The sequence below is a fragment of the Spermophilus citellus genome (genome assembly GCF_964194105.1).
Source record: "Spermophilus citellus genome assembly, chromosome: 1".
Lineage (NCBI taxonomy): Eukaryota > Metazoa > Chordata > Mammalia > Rodentia > Sciuridae > Spermophilus > Spermophilus citellus.
In genome coordinates, this window is record NC_138182.1 from 3,969,245 (window position 1) to 3,991,582 (window position 22,338).

Here is a 22,338-nt window from a genome sequence, read left to right on the forward strand (position 1 = left end):
CAGGTGTTTTCTTGGGCAAATCAACCTTCAATTTTGTTATCAAAATAGCAGTCAAAACCCATGCATTTGGGACATTTCCTTCTTCCTCTGCTTTTCAATCCCCTGGTCCACTTTGTGGGCTGTCTCCTGACTCTCTGCATTCTGGAAATCTGAGGGGCCTCAAGGGCTCCCTTGTGGGATTCTGGGAGTGCAACAGGAGCTGTGTGTAAAATACGCAAGTGACTTTTAACATTGGTCCACTCTGCAGTGGTCACAGAGTCCCAAGTCAGCACAGGTCAGTGAGGAGTGGCATGGCCACCGGCCCAGGAGCAGAAAACACTCAAATCTGGTGAATGGTTGTGCCAACTTCTTCCAGCAAGGAAGGGGGACGTAATCTGGAAAGCCCCAAGGCTCTTTTACTCTAATGTACTCCCATCTGCCCCAGGATGCTCTGACTCCAGCCTCCAGCCCCCCACCCCCACCACCGCCAGGTGACTTAGACCTTGAGGTCTCAAAACAATCCTTGTCCTTAGAGCCCTAGGATGGCAGCATTCTGCATCTGTCTAATTCTGGGCTGTCTCAGTCTGTCCAATTCCTCTGTAATTAGTTTCCTAAATTAAATTCCTTACATTAAACTACCTGGTGTGGTCTCACTACTTGCCTAGACTTGAGGGCTACAATTTCAAAACTCTGCAGTTGTGTTATTGTTCAATATGTTGGGGAAACAGATATTTGAAAAATTCAAATAGACCCTCAAACATGTAATGCCTGTGTGACATGCTATGAAGTTCAGGTACAGTGCAAACTGTGCTGATTCGCTCTAGAGTCTGGCTAACCCCACTCATCTATAGCGTCGTCTTGACCTGGGACTTGCTATCAATGAAAACTCAGATCCCACCCCCATGATAGGATGCAGAAGCTGAGTTTTAGCAGGCTCCCCAGCCGAGGGAGTGAGCCCACCCTCAGCACCTACCTCCCATTTGATTACTGTGGCTCCGCCCTCCCAACTCTAGGGTACTGGGGTGGCAGGGGTCCTTGGCAGCCCTGAATCATACTTCCATCCTAAGGAGAGCCTGCAATGTGTGGCTCTTGATCCTGACTGAGCAAAAACTGCAGGCAGGTTCTGCAGCCACACGAGTCAGAGACAGGAGATCAGGGTGATAGTTGGGAGGGACAGAAAATTGCTTTTCTGCTGGCTTTTGGGCGCTCGAAGCCTGAGCTGTGGAGAGGCTCTGAGCATGTCTGGGGAATGCACATGTAAAAGAAGCTGTCAGAGAGATGGAAATGTGCATGCCAAGCCAAGACAGGGCAAGTCTGACATGAGGGCTTTAGTGATGATCCCTTTAAACCTTCTTTAATTCCCCGCCCCCAGACCTAGCGCTGATTTTCAATGTGCTCTCCTTCCTCTGTGGCCCTCAACTCGATTCGAGGATGGAAGGAAATAGGACCTGGAAGCAACAGACCGTGTCAAGTTCCCTGGGAACGACATGAAGTATGTTTTATCTTTGTTCCCCATCCTGACACAGAGCTCTTAAGGCCCCTGGGACTCCCTGAGTGACAGGAAAGCTTCACGGTGTCCCCCAAATGCGTCTCTTCCGAGGAATGAACGCTTGTGCTGGTGAGATTGCCCAGGTGCAGTGATGATGCTGGACAGTGTCCGCAGCCCAATGCTTGCAGTGGCTGCCGCCCTTGGAACATGTCCGTCTTCAAACTCTTTCATGTGTGGTGCGAGGATGGAACCTGCAGCTCACACCTGCCAGGAAACCCCCCCCACCACCACCACTGAGCTACACCCAGCAAACTGTCCCACTTTTACCAAAAGAGTTACCCTGCCCAAGATGAATTCAATTCCTTGTAAAAGATAAACCGGTTATACTCTGATAGGAACAACTTGTTATTTTCTGGTAAGAACCATTTGTTACATCCGTTATGGCTACATTCTACTTCTTTTAAAAATCATACCTAGAATCTGACATTTCTAAAAAAAGAAACAAAACTTCTTGGTGAAATAATTTGAGAATAAAATAGAGACACAACACACACACACACACACACACACACACACACACACACCTGACCTGAATTTTAGGCTTCTGCATCCTATAAAACAAGACAGTGAGCCCCCATCAGCGTCAGTGATCTCTGGTCCCTAAGTCTCAGACCTACTGTGCCTTGCTGATCACTGATTGTACTTCAATTAAAAAAAATAGTCGACCACGGCCTAGAGCACACTGACACACCTCCACCTGCTACCGTGCTCAGCATAGCACGGGTGGGCACTGACATGGGAAGTTGGTTGCAAGAGTAACGGCAAAGGCCCCTGAAGAGAAAGCAAAATGCAACAAGACGAAAAGCCTCAAGATGAAACCTGAAGCTGTCACTGGGTGCTTGGTGAAGCCACAGATGCCCTGTGCCAGCAGGGCAGATCCACACCTCAACCCTGGGACATGTAGGGTTCATTATCACCCCATCCTGAGGCCAGAGCAGTTTATAGACAAACTTTCTGGTTTTCTGTCTCCAATGGATGAGAACTTAGACCCTCATTATACTCCAAACACCCTATCTACTTAAAAATTAAAAAAAAAAAACTCTTATAAAATAGACTAACATACTTACCATCTTGTTAGTATTTAAATAATAGTATTGACATATTTGGAGGTATTTTATGTATGATTTTAAAATAATAAATTTTACTTAAAATTTCAAAAGATAATTCCTTGATTTAAAAATAAAAAGTCAGCTAGAAAATCATTACAAAATTACTTACATTTAAAAATCCTCAGGAATATCAGGAAACTATCAATAACACTGAGGGTATGAATTCAGAATGCATGAATTTATTTAATAAATTAAGAAATGATTACAGCCCACATACATGGATTTGGGGGCAACTAATTTTCAGCATTGGTATGGAAAACCATGAACTTGTGTTTGTATGGATGTACACATGGGTGTTCATGCCACTCACTGGGTGGCCACCTTGAAGAAGGGGGAAACCCTACACATTTCATAAGCACAGAGTGCTACCTGATTGATTCAGCCCCAAACAAATGAAAGCCAGAGGAAATCTATCCCTTAGTATGAACAGCAACAATACTCCTTTGACATAAAATCCTCAGGAACCCAACAGTGGTGAGTACACAGAACACCAAGTTGTCTAAACTAGTAGCGCAGGAACTGAGCCTGAGGAGAACAAAGGCAGTGCATGGAATTAGGAAGCAGAAACTTGAACCAGCTTCACCTAATCCTCTCTAATCCACCTTCCTTTCAGAGTTCAAGGTAAAGATCAGCCCTCAGCGTCCTGAGGCAGAGAGACAGTCTTCAGACCAAATGCTGATCTTCCAAAATGCTAATGGCCGCTTTGTAAAAACCTGTCTGCATGATTCTTCCAGGCTATAATGAATTCTCCTAAAATACTTATACTTGGCCCATCTAGTTAAGAAAGGAGGGTAAGCCTTGACCAACAAGAGTCACCTTTGTGAAGAATGTTCAGTGGCTGCTCTACTGTTTTTCTTTTCCCTGAAGTGCTGGGGATTGAACCCAGAGGTGCTCTACCACTGTGCACCCCCAGCCCTATTTATTTCTGGAGACACAGCCTCATTGCATTGCTGAGGCTGGCCTGGGCCTTGGGATCCTCCGCCTTGGGTGTGTGCTGGCTGCTCTCTGGCTGGTGTAGATGGCCTACTTTCATCTGGACCCTTCTCTTAGGGCTGTGGATGCTAGGCCAGGGGCACCAGCCTAATATGCTGAGAGGACTTCAGTTTCCAGCCTTTGGGATGTATTCTTCTTGCTCATTCCGGAGGGTGAGTCATTAATTTTGAGACACTGCTTAAGTTGCCAACTTTCACGACTCCATCAATTGGACTGTTGGAGACACATGGGCCATTTGGGAAATGTGCTGATGGCATCCTGCTGGGCCTCTAGGGAATTCCACACTGACTGAAAATAGTTTTCCCTTATACTCCTTCTCCTCTGTTTAGCACTTCCTTTTGCTACTTAAACCCATAGTCCAGATATTCAGGTGGCAAAGGGGATATTTAATAGAGAAATTTCAAAAGTGACTTTTTTTGGTCAATGGCACAGTCAACCTTAAGATATGGAGGAGGAGACCAAACCTGGACTATCACAGGGATGGTGGCTCCAGGCCTCCCAGGGAAAGATCATCACCTGCATGTTGACACCTCAGACCCTCTGCCCTCTATCTCGCCACCTGCCAGGCCCCTGTGCCCCGGCAGCATGGCTGTCTGCTCTTGAAGGCCTTCTATGTCAGGACACCAGGCCCCCAGTCCCTCCACTGCAAAGAACACCCTGCCCTGTTACTTCCTTCCCTCCAGACACTTCTGTGGACAGGGAGACAGAAGTTTCTCACCCACGCGCACCTTCTCTTTGCAACAATCAAAGACCACAAACTCTGCTCTGGCCTTGAGTCAGGCGCTCTGCAAATGCCTTACACCTGTGTAAGACAGAAAGCAAACTGTGGGAAGCTGTCCACACAAATCCATGATCATGGCTCACCTCCAATAACCCACGTGAAGCCCCTTAAGGCCCCAGCAGTGTTAGGTGAATAGTGACATTTCTATTTCTAAAAACAAAACCATCTCCTCTACTTACTGCTTCTAAAACAATCCGATTACTGAGTGCAATCTGAAGGAAGAGACTGGACGGTACCTTGGGCTTCCCTCTGCACCATCTATGTTTTTTAAAACCTTCCCTCCTTCAAAAACAAAGAACATAACCAGGAAGTCCCCCTACCAGCCACGGCCACCACTGTCTGTACTGTGATAGCCATTTCATGTGCACAGTCTCTTTAACCTCCAAATAACCCTGAGCAACACATGAGCTATCAGAGCTATCAGCCTGGTAAATGACTGCTCCAAGCTCACGCAGTTAATAACAATGCTCTGAAGTGCTCCTGTCAACTACATGGCAAGAAGTAGTACAAGAAGCCTTCAGAAACTGAGAGCTAAACAGAAAGCAAAACCACATCTATGCATATGTTTAAAACTCAATTTACTTACTATACTGTATTGACATGTCAAATGGTGCTGGCCAAAAATGTGGATTTCAATCATGCAGACAAAACCGAATCAATGAAAGCAGTATCTTCAATACCCCTCTGCCATGTTGCTGAGTTGTATCTTCAAATTCACGTATTGCTAACTTCAATCTATTTATTCTTAAGGTGTTACTTATACTAAATGGGGGAATGCTCTGTAGGTTATATTTCTTAGATATGTATACTACACCCTTAAATATGTATACCATGTACTTATTTACAGTAAATAACAAATATAAGAATATATAAATATGAATATAGTATGGATATGCAAGAAATATATTGTAATGTATTAAGGTTATTATATATAATTACATATGTGGATATATGTATATCTCTATTTTTTTATTCAGAACTTATGAAGCAAATGAGTTGAAATCAATGCAGGTTTGGTGTCTGAAGACATATGAAGAATTCTAAGTTTCTAATAATCCTATACCTGCCCAATCTTCTGTTTGCTTGTAAAATTCTGACGCAGGCTTCAAGTTAGAAAAAATAATTTTAAATTGAACATTGATTGCTGAATGTCCGTGGTTTAAATGTTCATTATGAGATAGGTTCAATTTTAAGGATTGGAAAATATCACTTATCTCTGTAGGAAGACCTCCGTTATTATTGGTTACACTTTAGGGTCTCTAATCCCGCATCTCATCTCAGAATCACACAGGCGATATCCTGTGTAAAACCTAAAGCAGCTTGGAGCACATCCTTTGTTTATTGATTATTGAAGGTGGGCATCTAGAAGGTCCACTGCTTCTCAAGGCACAATCTGGTTCCCAATCCCCTCTCCACTCTCAACCCAGAAAGTCCACTCTCCTGGAGGCACTGCTGGGGAACTGCAGGACACAGCCTATTGGTCATGTGAGCCCCAGTCCATTGGGCTGTGCTGAGGCAAGCCAGTAGGGGGAGTGACTGCCCAGGCAGGGCGGCATTTCTCACACAGGGAGGCTGGGGCAGAGAGGGGCAGAGCAACAGGAACCCATGCAGCACGGAGGCAGTGCCAGGAGGCAGAGCCAGGGAGGTCTACTCCTGCAGCCGGATACCTCCCCTCTGCCCCCGGTCCCTGTTTCTCCCAGAAGCGGCAGCACAGTGCAGGCTGGGGCACTGTAACTTGCGATCCTGAGGACAACCAGCACCATCCTTGGCTCTGGCCCTAGAAACCCAAGTACTGGGTACTTGAGAACTTAAAGAAATGGAATTGATTGACAAGTGAGCCGAAGACCAGCTGGAGCTCCTCGGGGGTAGAAGGTCTCACCCCCAATTACACTGCAAAGGGAGGGAGGCCCAGGAAGGCGTCTTCTCACCACCAATCCTTCTTTCTTAAAGTCATGGCACCAAAAGAAGCAGGAATGCAGCTGCGGTTCAGAGAGCCGTGCAGGACTCTATGCGCCGCATTGGTGCAGAAGCACTGCAGCCTTGCGACTGCCACGCTGGTACCTACTGTGCTCTCTTCAGATCAAAGATGATCTTATTATGTCCACCCAGGTTTTCCCCAAATGCTTGTAATTTTCTTAGTTAATGGAACAAAAAATACTGAAGGGTGAGCTTTCAGTGACATTAGGAAGAGCCAAGCAGGATCACAGAAAGGAAAGATCTCCATGACAAGAAGGCAGAGGTGAACCCAGGAGAGCGCAGAGCCAGGAAGGGCCGCGGGACCCTCTGCCTCTCACCAGGTTCCCTGCTCAGAGTGGTGAACCCGGATGGAGCCTGCGCAGACCCCGTGGAGTCAGGGCTGGCCACCACTGCAGGTTCTGTTGTCTCCACCCTGACATCTGCAAGACAGGAGGACTGCTGCTCCCTTCACACATGCAGACTCGGGACACAAGAGGCCCCGGAAGCCCTCCCAGTGGCTCCCAGGAAGAGCCAGCACAGCAGGACTTCCCTGTGGCCCCAGGGAGGACGGAGGCTGCCTGGGGAGAAGGAAGTCTCCCTGGAAGACACAGCGCGAGGAGAACCTTGCCAGGGAGAGAAGGGAAGGGAAGGCCCCATCTTCCACGTCCAGCCGTGCTTGCCGGTCTCCTGTGTGTGAGATCCCAGGAAGCTGTACATGGGCTCTCTGTGTGGCTTACGTAGGGCTTTGCTGATCTTCCGGTGGGCACTACGAGTCAGCTGGCGATTCACAGAGGTGTGCAGTCCAAGGATACACAAGAAGTCAGATCCAGCTTTTTCTCATTAGTCACTCGTTAGAATTTACCTAACACCATTTAAAATCTTATTTAGTCATGAAACATTATCAGTTCAGTGTGAATTGATGGCAAGAGGTGAATGAAGTACAGGGGTCTTGCGTTTATCTAGTGGCAGCCAGATTTAGCTCTCTGCTCCCACAAACTAGGGAACAGAGACCAAGCTCTCCCAACCAGAATCTCAAAACCCAGCCTCCAGCTGCGGATCTAGGCTCTGAGCATCAGGCGCAGGGGCTCACCCAGAGCCCTCAATTCCCTTCTGCACAGAGGACGCTCCGTTACCACACACTCTCAGCCTCCCCAACACTGAGGGTCTCCACTGCGGTTTGGAAGCAGACTTGGACAGGAAAGCCCGGGACTGTCTCCTCCTGGGCTCCCAGAGAGTGAGTGACAGCCTCTGCTCTTGATATAGGACCACGTGGCACTGTGCATCTCAGGGACAGGGGACCTGGTGAGCGAGTCAGCCTAACTGGGGCTGTGGCCAGAAGCGGCTTGTTCATAGTCCCAGCTGTTACCTCCACATGGAGTTGCTATTACCTCGTCTGCCTTAGTTCATGAAGTCATCTGTCAGCTAAGATGCAGGGTGAAAATGGGTGCCGCCTGTCGTCTCTCACATACACAAGGAGCAAGCCAGTGAACTCCAGGAATCCGCCAGGGAGGGACAGGCCAGGGCCTGGAGAGAGGACCCGGACAGCACCACCATGGGGCCGATGTGTGGGTGCTGGAGCAGACGTGGGGCCCTGCGTGCATCACCCTGGGTTGCAATAGCGAGTTTTATAGCGATGACATTCTCATGAAAAGTTAAATGATACATGACCTCCTCTGTCTCCGAGCGTTACAGTGTGGGAGATGGCCAGCACACTGCTGCCCGGGTTCTAAAGTGGGCTTCTCAGAGGCAGAGCACTGGGAGGAGGGCAGGAGGCGGGCAGAGGCTCCCCCCACAATTTCCCCGCATTGTGGCTTCCTCAACAGTAAGAGGTCATGTTTGGCCGTTTAACAGGAAACCTCCTGAAGGTAATTTATATTTGTCAACAATAAAGTGTTAAAGAAATAAAATACATGGTCTGTCTGTTGCTGTTCTTATTGCTATTATTATGATGTCTTTCTGCCTTCTTGGGCTAAATCATTTTGAATTAGACCTAATGAATGTCCCTGTGTTTCGATTCTTGAATCACAGGACCACTAAACATGGCCCTTGAACAGTGGCTGCTGGCCAGGTGGCCCCGTGTGCAGAGTCCGGGACAGGTAGCTGCCCAGACGCCAAGGCCGGGCCACAACAGTGGAACCACTCCCTCCTCTTCATCAACTGCTCATCACACTTCACCTGGGCTACCACCAGGGTTCCCACTTAGAAAGAAACCTACTAGGAATCAAGGGGGAGAAGGACAACTGTTTGAAATGTAACGTATCATTCACCTTCTACCTGTTTTGCTGTGACCCAGGAAATGGGTTACCCTCCAAGAGAAGACAGCTGGTCCCACTTGTTTTCCCTTTGTTACTTATTAGAACAGATCCTCTTTATGTTGATTCTCTCTTGAAAATTTGCCAATAGAGTATAGAAATGCCTGCACCATCGATTCCAACATGCCTGCCAACTTCAGCCATGGGGGTTAACATTTTTAAATTGATTATCTTTTCTGACATGATCACAAAATTTCAAGGGATTGATAAACAATAAAAGTCTAAAGTTACCCAAATTTTTGAGACTTTCTGTGACTTAAAAGTGGATGTGTACATTTGCAAAACCTCAAGCTTCCCCTGAATCTCTGAGAGTTAGGAATACTGCAAACACAACCTTTCCTTGCATTATTTGTGGATACAGATCCAAGTTTGGGCGACCCACAGAAGAGGGAGAATGGGAAAAATAGGAGTCATGACTCCAACCAGGATTCCCTCTAAGAAGTTACACACAGCAGATGTTCATTTACTTATATTTTCCCATTAATTCCTGCACTCATTCCTTTCGGTTTAGCAAATTCCCCACTGAAGGGAAATCATGTTTTTCTTCATTTATATTTACATTTCAGGGGGTGCGTATGCATGCATGTACTTGTTCAAATGTCTAGACCATGTATAAATATTTCTAATTACATAAATGCAAGGCTCTGTAAAATTTAAATGTCAAATGGAAATTTTATGGAAGTTTCTATGTACAGCTGCATTTATATAATAATTTCATATTAATTTACCAATGACAACTTCAGCAAGGTTGCTAATAATTTTATGCAAGTTTCATTTGGCAAATTTAGCGCATAAGTAACATTCTATGAATAATCATCATAAAGGAAAATCACAAATAACTGAAATAACAGCAAACTTTGGAGTCCTCATCACACAGAACACTAGGGTATTTCTGCTGAAATGTAGATTATTCCACAGCTACCCTAAACCACAGGCCATGTATTGAATACACTGATCAATGTGCAGTGGGATTTTAAATGTGCACATTTTAATAAGAATGTGGTATCCCCTTGGACTTGAAACCTTTTTTGAGATATCCACATTTACTTGAGAACTTTCCCATTAATATGTTGTTGTTTTAATGGTTTCCAAGAAACTTGTGAAGGCAGCAGTGGTCAGGAATTTGGTAAAGAAGCCTATGTGGACAAAAAGAAAATTCTCAGAGGGTTTCATTCAAAGACAAGCACACTGTGAAGACTGCTTGATGCAATTCTCCTTCTAATTGTTTGCTCAAGGTCATTATCAGCGGCAAGGATAGTAACAAAGTCTTCTATTGACGAGATGCCATGAAAATCTATGATTTTTTAGATGATCAAATGGCCTTGAAAAGCCTCTGCTTAAAGATGATTAGGGGCATGAGCCAAGATGGTCACCTCAGAGACCCTTGTCAAATAATCCAAGTAGAGAAAGAAGAGGAGGAATCACGCACACCACTGAGTGGTTCTGAGAGAGATCTGGACTACTCACACATCAGAGCTGCAGGTGCCCTGAGACGGTCTCCCAGGTTCACAGAACCTTGACATTTCTTGGAGCAAAAGGCCTGTGTACCTTCACTCCAGAGAGTGCGTGGGCACACCTGTGTCTACCAGGTGACTCAGCCCTTCAACAGGTGTGTGGGTGGGAAGGGGGGTCCCCACCTCTAAAGAACAATCCCTAAGACCTTCAAGTAAAGGGACTTGTTAGAAGGAACTGGCACACTGCACCAGGGAGCATCTGTCACAGCAGAGCCTGGCAGTCTCCTGCAGCAGGAGCAGAGCGCATGGCCGCCTGGTACCTACCTTCTGTGCTCCTGCTCCTCTGGACTGTGCAGGCAACAGTTCACGGTGTTCACCAGGAAGCCAAACAGGCGGCCGTACAGGGACTTGGCCAGGAGGTCACGGTAAAATTCAGCAATCTGTATAGTGTGTCGTCGTATTATCAAGTCTCCTAAAACACAAAGAATAGGAGGTGTGACAGCAGGGCTCCGCTGGGCCAGGAGCCTCGGCCTCAGAGGCTTCTGCTTCATGGCAAACCAAGAAATGGCCAGGAAAGCAGGCCTTGACGGAGGCCTTGACTAACCAGCTCCCAGGCAAGAGGGTGGGCTCCTGGCCTATGAGCTGAAGCCCAGGCAGGAGGGTGGTCTCGTGGCCTATGAGCAGAGGCCCAGGCAGGAGGGTGGGCTCCTGGCCTATGAGCAGAGGCCCAGGCAGGAGGGTGGGCTCCTGGCCTATGAGCGGAGCCCAGGCAGCAGAGAGCTCTCAACAGCCATCTGGGAGCCAAGGAGGCTGAGGTCCTCACCCCAGCTTTCATTCACTATCAATTTGGTATTCAAAGCTATTTAACTTCTTTGAATCTTATTCCCATCATCTGTAGTTAAAATGGAAACAGTTATGCCCATCTGTGATGATCTCAGAGAAGCACTTGGCACCATGCTATGGCCATCAAGGCCCAGTAAGGGGCAGCCATGGCCCAGGAGGTGAAGGAAAGGTAGTCCCCACTTAGGAGGGCAGTGTGACCTCACACATGCAGGGGTCCACATTTGATGGGGATCAATCCTTTTGGACTGACAGCATTGTCTTTCTAAGCTGATGGATTGACCAGAAGGGGTGAGCCTGTGCTCTCTCCTGGGAGCACAGGGTTTACAATGCAGTCACATCCAGAGGCCAAACAGGCACCCAATCCCAGGATCAGCTGCACCCAGTGGGCACAGCCCAAGCTGTATCTGGGCTCTATGTTTGAAAGAAGACCATGAATTGCACCAGGATGAAAGTCCGAGTACAGAAAACTTTACCTTTAAGATACTGGATGTCCGTGGTCAAGGCAGAGGCCAACTCTTCTGTGGACACTTGTAACATTCCAGCCACTGAAATTGAAGCAGTATTATAAAACTCAAGTTAGTGTACGTTTGATACTCAGAACATTTACATATATAGGACATCTTTACATAGACACATGAGAACACATGTATTAAAGAAAAGTAACTACTACTGTAATTGCCAAATTCAACCAGAGAAACATCTTAAAGGAATCAACTCGTCACTAAGTTCTTGTGGCTCTGCGCATGAAATCATAACAGGTCTGGGGGCACTGCTGTTCTCACAGATGGTGGTGAATTGTTTTCTCCATATTCTTCACTAGATCACTTTGATATAGTGAAGATAGGCTCCTTTAGTTTTACGGTAATTTTTTTTAAGTGGGGGTGACTAGAAAGGTCATTTCAAAGATGAGAGAAATTTTTGGCAAAGTCTCATACTAAGACAAAGTTGCCAAAAACATATATTGCAGAAAGGATAGCATTTGAAGGGAAGCCACTACATCTTGTTTAAAATGTTTAGCTACCAACATCTCCCCCATATAAACTGGGTGCCATGGCTAGAGGCAGAGAACACTTAAGAACAATAAAAAGTAAACTCAAGTAAGTGCGGAAGAAGCAGAGCTGCTGGAAGAGAGCCCTGCAGCACACGCTGGCCCTCAGAGCCAGGCCTCTCATAAAGCAAAGGAGATGCTGCCCACATTGAGCCCTACTCCTGAGAAGGGCCTGTACCCCGGGCTTTTCTGTACTGTGTCTCCATCTACTGGCAGCTCGGCAAAACTGCACAGCAGTGAGGTTCCTGCCCACCACTCCACTGACCTTGTTCTAGAAGCTGGAGGTCAGAGACAAAGGCAGAGTGAGCGTCCGTCAGAGCGGTGAACTGGATGTCTCCAAGGTGCAATATTGCTGCTAGAATAGCAAATAGGTTCTCCACCTCCTGCACAGTTTACAAATAGAGAGCATCAACAGTCTTGCTTAGAGGAAAGACTGAAACAAAGATCCTTTAAAAGTCTCAGAGGGTACAAAAGGGGTGTGGCCCTTGTTCATAGGATTGAGGCTTCAGATTCTAAATGTTTGGTGAAAGAACCACCAAAGTCTGCCTCAAAATCACAATCCCATGGCTCCATGCACATTTCCTCTAAATCAATGTTTCTGTTCCTCAGACATAAGACAGTGAGAAAGTGCTATTCTGATAGAAATCGAGGGGTTCTGATAACCGTCACACCCAAACATGAATGGTCTGTACTGAGGTCTGACTGGCTGGGCGTCACCTGTGAGGTCAGACTTCACTCGGGTCCTCTCAGGCCGACTTCGGCGCCAAGGCCAGTGGACCCAGCTGGGCAGCACTGTGGCTGCCCTCCTGAGGAGCCCCCTCTGCGGCAGCTGCTCCTCCTTCCCTCCCCGTGACACAAACTGAGGTGGTGGTTACAGAGCTAGAGAAACAAGTGGCTAGTTGTGTTTCAAAGCATCTTAAGGAAAACCAGGGAACAGACAGACGTGCGCCCCAACTGCCTGAGCAGGACGCTCAGGAAGAGAGAGTGTGCTGAGGGGAGCTCTGAGAACCCCCCTCTGCAGAAGGAAGACGGACACCTGGGGTTTGAGTGAGGAAAGGCGATTTGTGGCAAGAATGGAAAATCAAGGAAGAGCTGCGGTAAGGGATGCTTCCCTAGAGCACCCCGTCTTTAGCACGATGCTGTCCACAGTGGAAGAGGCTGAGCCAGGGCAGAGGCCAGGGCCCCTTAGTTCTCAGTCCCCTAATTCAGGAGTAAGCCCCGGCCACGCCCACACGGAGGGCGTCCTACCAACAATCTCCTTTGACCTACAAACACAGATCAAAGCAGCAGCATCCCTGGGGTTCCGTGACTTTCCTCCAAAACGCTCAGTTTTCATGGAAAGCCATGATTTCAGAATCATCTGGAGCACGAGAGCATGGGGAGAGGTGACCTTGATACTCTCCAGGCTGACCACTCTGTGATCGCGGCGTCACTCAAAAACATGTTTGCTAATCCTAAACCCCAACTCAGGGCTTCCAATTTAATCCATCTTGCTTCATAGAATAGCATTTCCCAGCCCATGAAACTCTCTGACAGCGGTTTCCCTTTTCAGTAATTCTAATAATTCTTCATTAGTGTTCTGGAGCCTGCAGAGTGGACACCTCTGGATCGACAGACAAGAAGAATGTGCACTGTCCTCAAGGGTCTTTCCCTTCAGGGTGGAGACAGAGCTGTGGGTGCCACCTGTGGTGCCCACTGTGAGGTGGTGAGTTCTGAAACAGAGGGAGACATCAGGCCCTCTGGGGGGGGGCTGCTAGGCTGTGTCTGTGTTCAGTAATGGTCCCCTGCTGCCCGGCGGCCACTGGGGACACAGGGCAGAGGTGGAGGCATCTCTATGCACAAAACTCTGGGGCCCATGGTGCCTGACACATTTTGACCCCAGGTGCTCAGCCCAGAAACACTGTCCTTTGGCTGGTAAGGGAAATTATATATCCCTCCTAAGTGAAATAACTGTCCCCATTCAAGTCACTTTAAAGAATCACGATGAAGAGGTGCATTTCATGTCTTTTGTTAAAATATACATGTCTTTTACCAAAAAGGCTGCCCGATTCTCCACTAGCTACCTGGGCCAGCGGGTGCATTTTGCCTGCCCTGCCTTTGAGGATCAATCACGGAGTTTCAAAGACCTGTTTCCAAGCAACTCGTCTTTAGGTAGAACGGCTCCCTGCCCCTCTCTGTGCCCCTTTTTCCTGTAGGGGAGGTGGGCATTTCAGGCATGAAGGGAGGGAAACAAAACAGCAGCAGCAGCCAGAGGACAGGGCCGTGCGAGCGGCTGGAGCCAGGGAAGACACAGGAGACTGCAGAGGAGGGCAGAGGGTCACGTGGCCTGACCGTGGCACTGCCGTCCAGCTCCACCCAGACAGACACTCAGCTCAGCCCGTCTCTGTGGTGAGCAGGTGGGCCGGGCCAGGAGCCTGCATGGATTCCACAGGTGCGTCCATTCCTGGCCCTTCCCGGGTGCTCTCCCGCCCCCTCCCACACCACCCATCAGCCACACCTGTGGTCAGGGCAAAGACAGGCCCGCATGAGTGGACACACTGGCTTCAGACAGACAGATGGCATTTACGTGGGTGCCAAAATCGGGGGATTCCTGGCATACCCCAGCAACCTCATGCTCCTCGTTTCTGAGGACTTGGCCAAAATCCAAAACAGTGTCACATAAGGGCATGCAGAAAATACGCCCAGGAAGCAGAGGTCAGGGACCACTAACCACATACGGTTCTTTCACTTAAGTTAATTAAATTAATTAAAAGAAGGAATCACTTAGAGTCCCATTCTTCACCTCCTTGACCTCACTTCAAGCACCCTACAGCCACACAGGCTCACAGCCACCACACTGTGCCCACCAACGGGGACACCAGCACTGATGTGGGACGCGTGTGGCGCAGCGGCAGGCTGCGGCTTTTCCGTGAAAATGGGCAGCTCTTCGACTTGGTATTTAAGAATAAAGTTTTCTGTTGCCTGAGGAGACATCTATCTTAAAGTGCTCACATTGCTCCTCAGTGATTCTGGACAGTGGGCAGCTGCTCAATCCACAGTTCTTGGGTAGGTTGGCAGGCAGGGATGCTGGGTCTGTTCTGGACATGGACAGGGCTCCTTGGCCACCATCTTGACAGTGTGCCCTCTCCTGTCCCACTCTGTCCACGGTTCCTAGTCCCTGCCACCGTCCACGTCTCCTTTGTCTCCTGACCCTCTAGTGAGCGCTGGGGGCAGGAGAATCTGCGCTCTGCTAGGCCACTGGTGTCTGCAGCAATATCTGGAACCTAACGGGGTCGAGAAATGCCTCTGAGTGGACCCCTGGGCTGTGGAGGGAGGTTCACTCCGTGAAACACAGTAGCACTCACCACAGCACTGAAGCCGACAACATTCAGAGCTTGTTTCAAAACCGCAAACTTCTCCCTGTTCAGAGATCGCTCTGCTGTGGACACGTCTTCCCGTGTGGTCTGGTTCAAGTACCTGTTGGGACAAAGACACAGCTTTAGGGCTTGGCCTGGAGTGAAACTCGAGTGGTTGGAAGACACTTCGGCCATATTTGGTCCCCATAATAATGGAAATCGCCTGGACATTGTGTCCTGGCGTGTTTACAAAGCTTTCAGTACATAACAGCACATACTGTTTCAGGAAAGGAAGAAACCCCGTTCTGGCTATACTAGAACATAATTGCACCACGTGACGTGCCTCTCACCTTAGCTGCACCCAGCCTTGTGAAAGGAGAAAGTTCCAAGTACTCAGTGCACTTCATACAGAATCCAGCAGGCACTATCATATGCATTGTAATTAATATGTGCATTAAAGAGACTAACTTACACTCACATCATTTCTTCTTGTCGGTACCTTTTAATTATAAGGTAATTGATTAATTCATTAATTTATTCTTTTCATTCAACAAACACATGAATCACCTACCAAATACAGGAAACAGCAGGCAGCTGAGGACTATGTGGAGGTGAAGGAATCCTTCCTGGGCCTCAACTGTGAAACACAACATACCCAGGGGCAGCAAAGATGGCGGTGGGCAGGTGGGGAAAAGGAGGGCTGCACAGTGCTTGAGTGTAGGGAGGCAGCAGCACCCAGATGTGGACAAGGAGGAAACGCTTTGGAGGAGTGGGCTCCGGTTCCAAAGAGCAGCACATGAGCAAGACTGGCCAAGCACAGAGGCCGTAAGGCTGACCCGGGATACAACAGTATGAAGACACACAGCGTTGTGCAGCGTGGTGCATGAGGAGCACAGAGTCTGCACATGCACTCTAAGGAGCGGTGGCCAGGGGCTGCTAGGTTGGAGAAGCACCAGAGCTTTGTACACCCTGCACAAGAGTCTCAGGCAGGTTCCGGAGGGATGGGGACAGAAAAGAGGAACAACCAGCTTGGAGTGTCAGGAGTGTTCTTGCACACTGGTGGGAGGTCACCTGGAAAGAGATGAGACAACTAAAGGTAGCAGGTGATCCAGGTGTGACCAACCCTGGTGAGCACAGAGCAGGGAGCCAGCCAGAAACAGTCAGCAGGAGCCGTGGTCTGTGCACAGGGCCGCAGAACAGGAACAAATGGTGCTTTTCAAATCTCTGTCTGGGGAAATTGCTGGGATCAGGGCCCATCAATCAGAGCGCATTCTCTAGTTGCAGGTATGCTCTTGAGAGAGAAAAGTCTCATACTTTCTATCAGTCGCACTGAAGTTCAAGCTCAAGTGGAGCCCAAGATATAACAGATATAAGAGCCTAGAATTAAGAAAAGACTAGAAAATCTAATCTGGAAACCATCCTCATGCCGGGGATTAAAGCCACGTAAGTGGACTGTGGGGAGGCACAGGGGGACCTCAGAGGAAACAGGCTGATGGCTGGGCGGGTTGGGACAGGCTCGTGTGCACCAGCTGAGACAGAAGCACATGGAGACTGGACAAGAGACAGTGGCAGTGGGTCCTAGAGGGGAGGAGGAGGGTCCCCACAGTGTGGCTGTGCCTATAGGCAGAAAGGCCACTGCCTTGCAGACGTGCCAGGAAAGGTGACCAACTCCACCACTCAGGCCCACAGCAGCTCAGGGGACCACTGTTCCGTGGCCTCAGTTTACCCAGGAGAGACCGAGTGGCATTTGGCAGGTAAACCTAGTGGCATAAGTGCAGGTAGCTTGAGGAAGGCGTGGGAACACAAGGTACTTGCTGGGGAGAGGTGGGGCCCAGCCGGCAGCTAGGCTGCGGGTGCCAGCTGGGGAGCAGACCAGGGCCAGGTGCTGTCACTCTCCTGAGAGCCCCCTCACGCAGGATGGGGAAGTTGGGGTTTGGGCAGTGAAGCAGGAAGAGAAGGTCAAGAGGGACAACGAGTCAGAAAGATACTGGTCGACCATGACCCTGGGTGCAGAGTCGTTTCACCTGACATTTACAACTTCTGGTGACTCAAGAGCCTCAAAGAAAAGAAACTGTGACTGCTCTAGAGACTTCTGGAGTATCTACACACGTACACTCTTACACACTCACATATGCACAATACACTCACACTCAGCCACATTCAGACCCTCACAGGCACACTCACACAAGCAAGCACACTCCCACTCACTCCATGCACTCACATTTTCACACACACTCCTGCACATGCATTCATGTAAACAAACTCATATGCTCATATATACACTATTTATACAGTTACACACTCACATGCATTCACATTCTCAAACTCACACTCCTAAACATGTATATGCACTTATCACTCACACATCCATACACATACCCACTCACACACTTACAAAACTCTCACACACTATGTATGCATGCTTATGTACACACCCACACATTACACTCATGCTCAGTCATGCATACACCCTCACATTCACACACACACTAATGCACCCACACCAAAGTACCACAGATACACTCATGCACACACTCCAACACATGTGCACACACACTCATGCACATTAATGTATTCATACACATGCACACACTCAAACGCATAAATACCTGTGCTCTCATATGCTCAGTGTCATATGCACACATATGCACACAAACACCTTAACACATACACAAGCACACAAAACCAAACTTCCAAACTCATGTGCACTCATGCACTGACACAAATACACATTCATACACAGTAACACATTCACATTCATACACACACTCCCATTCAAATTATCACACACAAATACACTCATGCACATACCCCAGTGCACACACACATTCACTCACAAATACTGATTCATACTCACATGCTCAAACACATTCCTATATACTCATATACTATCACACATACAGATATATGCACACTCACAAAACCCACAAACACACTAACACACTCATAGTCATGCACACAAAGTCATACATTCTAATACACTCACAGATACTCATATACTCTGACACACTCATGGATACAAAACACAAACATTTTCACACATGTACACACATACACACATATTTATTTTTTTAAGAGAGAGAGAGAGAGAGAGAGAGAGAGAGAGAGAGAGAGAGAGAATTTTAATATTTATTTTTTAGTTTCGGTGCACACAACATCTTTGTTTGTATGTGGTGCTGAGTATCGAACCCGGGCCACATGCATGCCAGGCGAGCACGCCACCATTTCAGCCACATCCCCAGCCCATACCCACACATATTTGCACTTGCATGCACATTGATGTGTAAGCGCATGCTTACACCCAAACTCACTCTCAAACACTGATGCACACATACTCATGTACACACTGACATACAAACACATGCAATTCACACTCATATACTCTCAGACACTGACACAAACATGCACTCACAGGCACACTCACACTCATGTACCTATCTAACACACTCATGCACACACACAATCATGCACACACCCAAACACTCTCTCTCATACACATTCACTCACACACATTCACCCTCACATGCTCTCCTGTTGCTCGAACACTAAAACACACTTGTGCCATGTCACACTCTCACACTCCTACTTGCACTCACACACACCACACATTCATGCACACTCATACTCAAACACACACACACACACACACACACACAATGATGATACCTCTGATGGGGATAAAGCACTCCATCTGCTCCCTACAGCTACCCACATTCAGATCTGGCAGTTTCTGAGCCAAACACCATGTTTCCATAATGTCACCTCAGCCACAACGCGTCAAAGGGAGGCTTCTTCCATGCCTCTGTGTGATGCCACCCTTGATCACTGTGTAGGTTAACATCGTATTGAGGGTGATCACAGAGCAACTGGCTCCTCTAACTGTGGAGTTAAAAGTTCAACGGCCACCGTTTCTCTGAAATTCCCTAAGAAATAACCCAGCATGCTCCTCCTGGGCTCCCTCCAGGGTCACCCGAAACTGCTCCTGCAGTGTGGTACAGGAGGAGCAGCAGCTGTGCCCTGTCTCATGTGGGGCATGAGGACCACAGCAGACGTGTTCCTGGTTCTGGGAGGAACAGCCACGCGAAGTCAATGCTGCAGTTACAGGCAGGCTCTAGGCATGAAGTGGACCAGAAGGAGAACAGACAAAGAGGGTTTGCCTCATGGAAGGAAGGATGTTTTCATATGGGGTGAAGCACCTTCCTCTGCAGCAGGAAAACTGGTTGGCATAATGATGATAAAAAGAAAAAAAAAACCGTCTTTTTAGGCAACATGGTGCACACCTATAGTCCCAGTGGCTTAGGAGGCTGAGGAAGGAAGATCACAAGTTCAAAGCCAGCGTCAGCAACTTTGCAAGGCCTTAAACATCTTAGAGAAACCCTGTCTCAAAATTAAAAAAAAAAATTAAAAAGGGCTAGGGATGTGGCTCTGTGGTGAAGTGCCCCTGGATTCAGTTCCTGGTACAAAAGAAAAAAATATTAAAAAATGAAATTTTTTTCTGCTGCTCATAGCATTTGAGATGATTTCAGCTGAAATACATGTCTTAATTATCAGCATAAAATTGTATTTTAAAATGTGAATGTTAAATTATACACTTATATTTTGGAGATTAAAGGCACTATTGTCCCCTTTTAAAATTATTCATCATGAAACTTTGCATAAGGGCAAAAATATTGGGAAAATATTCATGGAAAAATAATTAAACTGAGAATCAAAAGAGTTGATTCTTTCTAGAAACATTTAAACCTTTATTTTATTATCTGAAAGATGAAGTACACATGGATTTAAAAGAAATAGAGTAATAACATTCTTCACTTGTGCGTCAAGATGCTTCTGTGGGTCCCTGTTAAGAGGCTGATGCACTTTTGCATTCAGAATTCCAAACATAAAAGGCACAGGACTGCTCCCGGACAGACTCCTGTCCACAACAGGGACTTTTAGTCCATGTGCCCGGACGGCAATGAAGCTCTTTGTCAAATAACCAAGCCAAGTGAAATGAAGGAGCATTCTGAGAAACAAATGCTACTAGCAATGGAGAACATCTTATTCCAAAGAACTCACTTTTAGCTTATTCTCAGATAAACTAATAAATAGATAAAAGACCGTAGTTCTCACTTGACGGCTTTGCCCCAGGAAGTGCCTGAAAGCTAAGATTCATGTGTGCAGTTTTATAGTGGCCTCTGCAGACTTCTGTCACTCCAGGTAGGCGGGATGGTGCCAGAGGCTTCCGGATTCCAGCTGTGACCATTCCAACTTCATGTCGCAAACCATCATAGCACAGGGGATCAAGCCACCCTCTATCATCTGACCAGGGTTTTCTGTTTTGCTGACCTGTGGTCTCAAGATGTCTCCAAACCCTAAGACTCAACGTTCCATGTCTTCTTTGTTATTTGAGAATCAAAGTCTCACACCTGCAGCATAAACGATCTGCATTTTAATCATCTCCTTTTAATTCACGGTGACAGGAAACACTACTATTTGGAAACAGAAGTATCTCAGTGTCCAGAGTCAGAAATACCAGAACTGGTCACCTTAAGGGCATCCGTTGCTTTCTTTTGATAAGATTGGCTAACTGGGGGGAGGCTCTAGGTGTTTCTGCCAAGGGATGAAGGATTATGGAGAAAAACCGAGGCTCGGTTCACACAGCTTGACTCATCAAACTCTGGAAGAACCTCAGCAGGAACTCATATCACTTGAGGTTCCAAGTCCTCCTCTGCAAGTCTGTGGCACTTCCCCAGTCATCACAGTGACTTGCAAAACAGGGATCATTTCACCATGTGACCTGCCAAGGTCAAGGTCATGTGACCTCCTCAAGGTCAAGGTCGCACAGCTCCTGATCAACCAGCACACACCCTTCCTGACCCTAGAACCCCCAGGCTCAGTCACAAGGTTCCTGTGGGGACAGGGCTGGGGAGGGGGATGTGGCAAGGGCCTGTGGCTGCTCCCTGCCGAGGGTCAGCACCAGTCGCAGAAAGAGCATGGAAAGTACTGGGGGGCTCTGGAGGGCAATTCTACACACATTCAGAGTCACTGCTACCAAGCACACAGCCATTTCTTTTAATAAGTGAAAAGAAGTTCCTGACCTTAAATGTCCGGTTCATTTGGTGACTGAAAGGAGACTTATGAGGTCATCTCAACAAAAACCTGCCCACCCAACTGTGATTCCCCTACTCACTTATTTATTTTTGTTCATTCTTTCTCTCCAAACGTCAATTAACTATTTAGGGACAGTCATTAATTCTTGAGGCAAATTCTAGAGAAAAAAAATGTCTGTGTTCTTAAAGCGATAGATGACAGGAAAATCCTAATTGATATAAAAAATATCACCTGACAATGTGTGTATTCAGCAGGTGTTTAATATGGAGGGAGCAGTGGGAAAACAAAAGAGGAAGGAAAGGAAGGAAGGAGAGGGAGAGAGGAAGGGAGGAAGCTGGCCCTGTGGAGGGAGCTCATCAAACCTGTTGGCTCTCCCTCATGGTGACAGTTACACAGGTCCCAGCACCACCCAGGTCTCTGCTACCTCTGTGACTGTACACAGTTGTACTGTTCCCGAGTCCACCCTACGTCACGGAGCTCTGATGTTTGTGTCTCTCCATGAACTAGTTAAAAGAGTCCCAAGAAAACCAACAAAGTGCACATGAGCCTTTTAAAAACTTTTTGGTCTTATCCACATTAATAAATTCTTCTAAAAACCAATGGATATTACATAGAAAAAGAAATAAAAAGACTTATAAAAGTATGAATTTCACAAAAATGGGAACACAGTCCCTTGGAGACTTGCCCAGGCGGTTGTGTGAACCAAGTGCTTCCCTGGGCAGCCTGGTACAGACTGGACGTTTTAGTGTAACTGTTTGGCATCTGGGGACATCAGGCTTGTCTCTAGTTTGATACTGTTATAAATAAAGCCACAATGGACATGCATGCACAGGTGTTTGTGCAAACACAACGTTATTTCTCTGGGACAAATGCTGGAGGGCGGGGG

At 47.4% G+C, this 22,338-nt stretch overlaps 1 protein-coding gene across 1 annotated transcript in view; it reads right to left on the bottom strand.

Annotated features, from left to right (window-relative positions):
* The window catches only part of MYO16 (myosin XVI), a 539,332-nt gene that overhangs the window by 174,759 nt on the left and 342,235 nt on the right, over window positions 1-22,338 (bottom strand). Inside the window, exons 17-20 of the mRNA XM_081300676.1 lie at window positions 15,369-15,480; window positions 12,290-12,407; window positions 11,450-11,521; window positions 10,458-10,605 (exon numbers count right to left, since the gene is read on the bottom strand). Coding sequence (XP_081156802.1) covers window positions 10,458-10,605; window positions 11,450-11,521; window positions 12,290-12,407; window positions 15,369-15,480 — 450 coding nt within the window. The remainder of the gene's footprint in view (window positions 1-10,457; window positions 10,606-11,449; window positions 11,522-12,289; window positions 12,408-15,368; window positions 15,481-22,338) is intronic.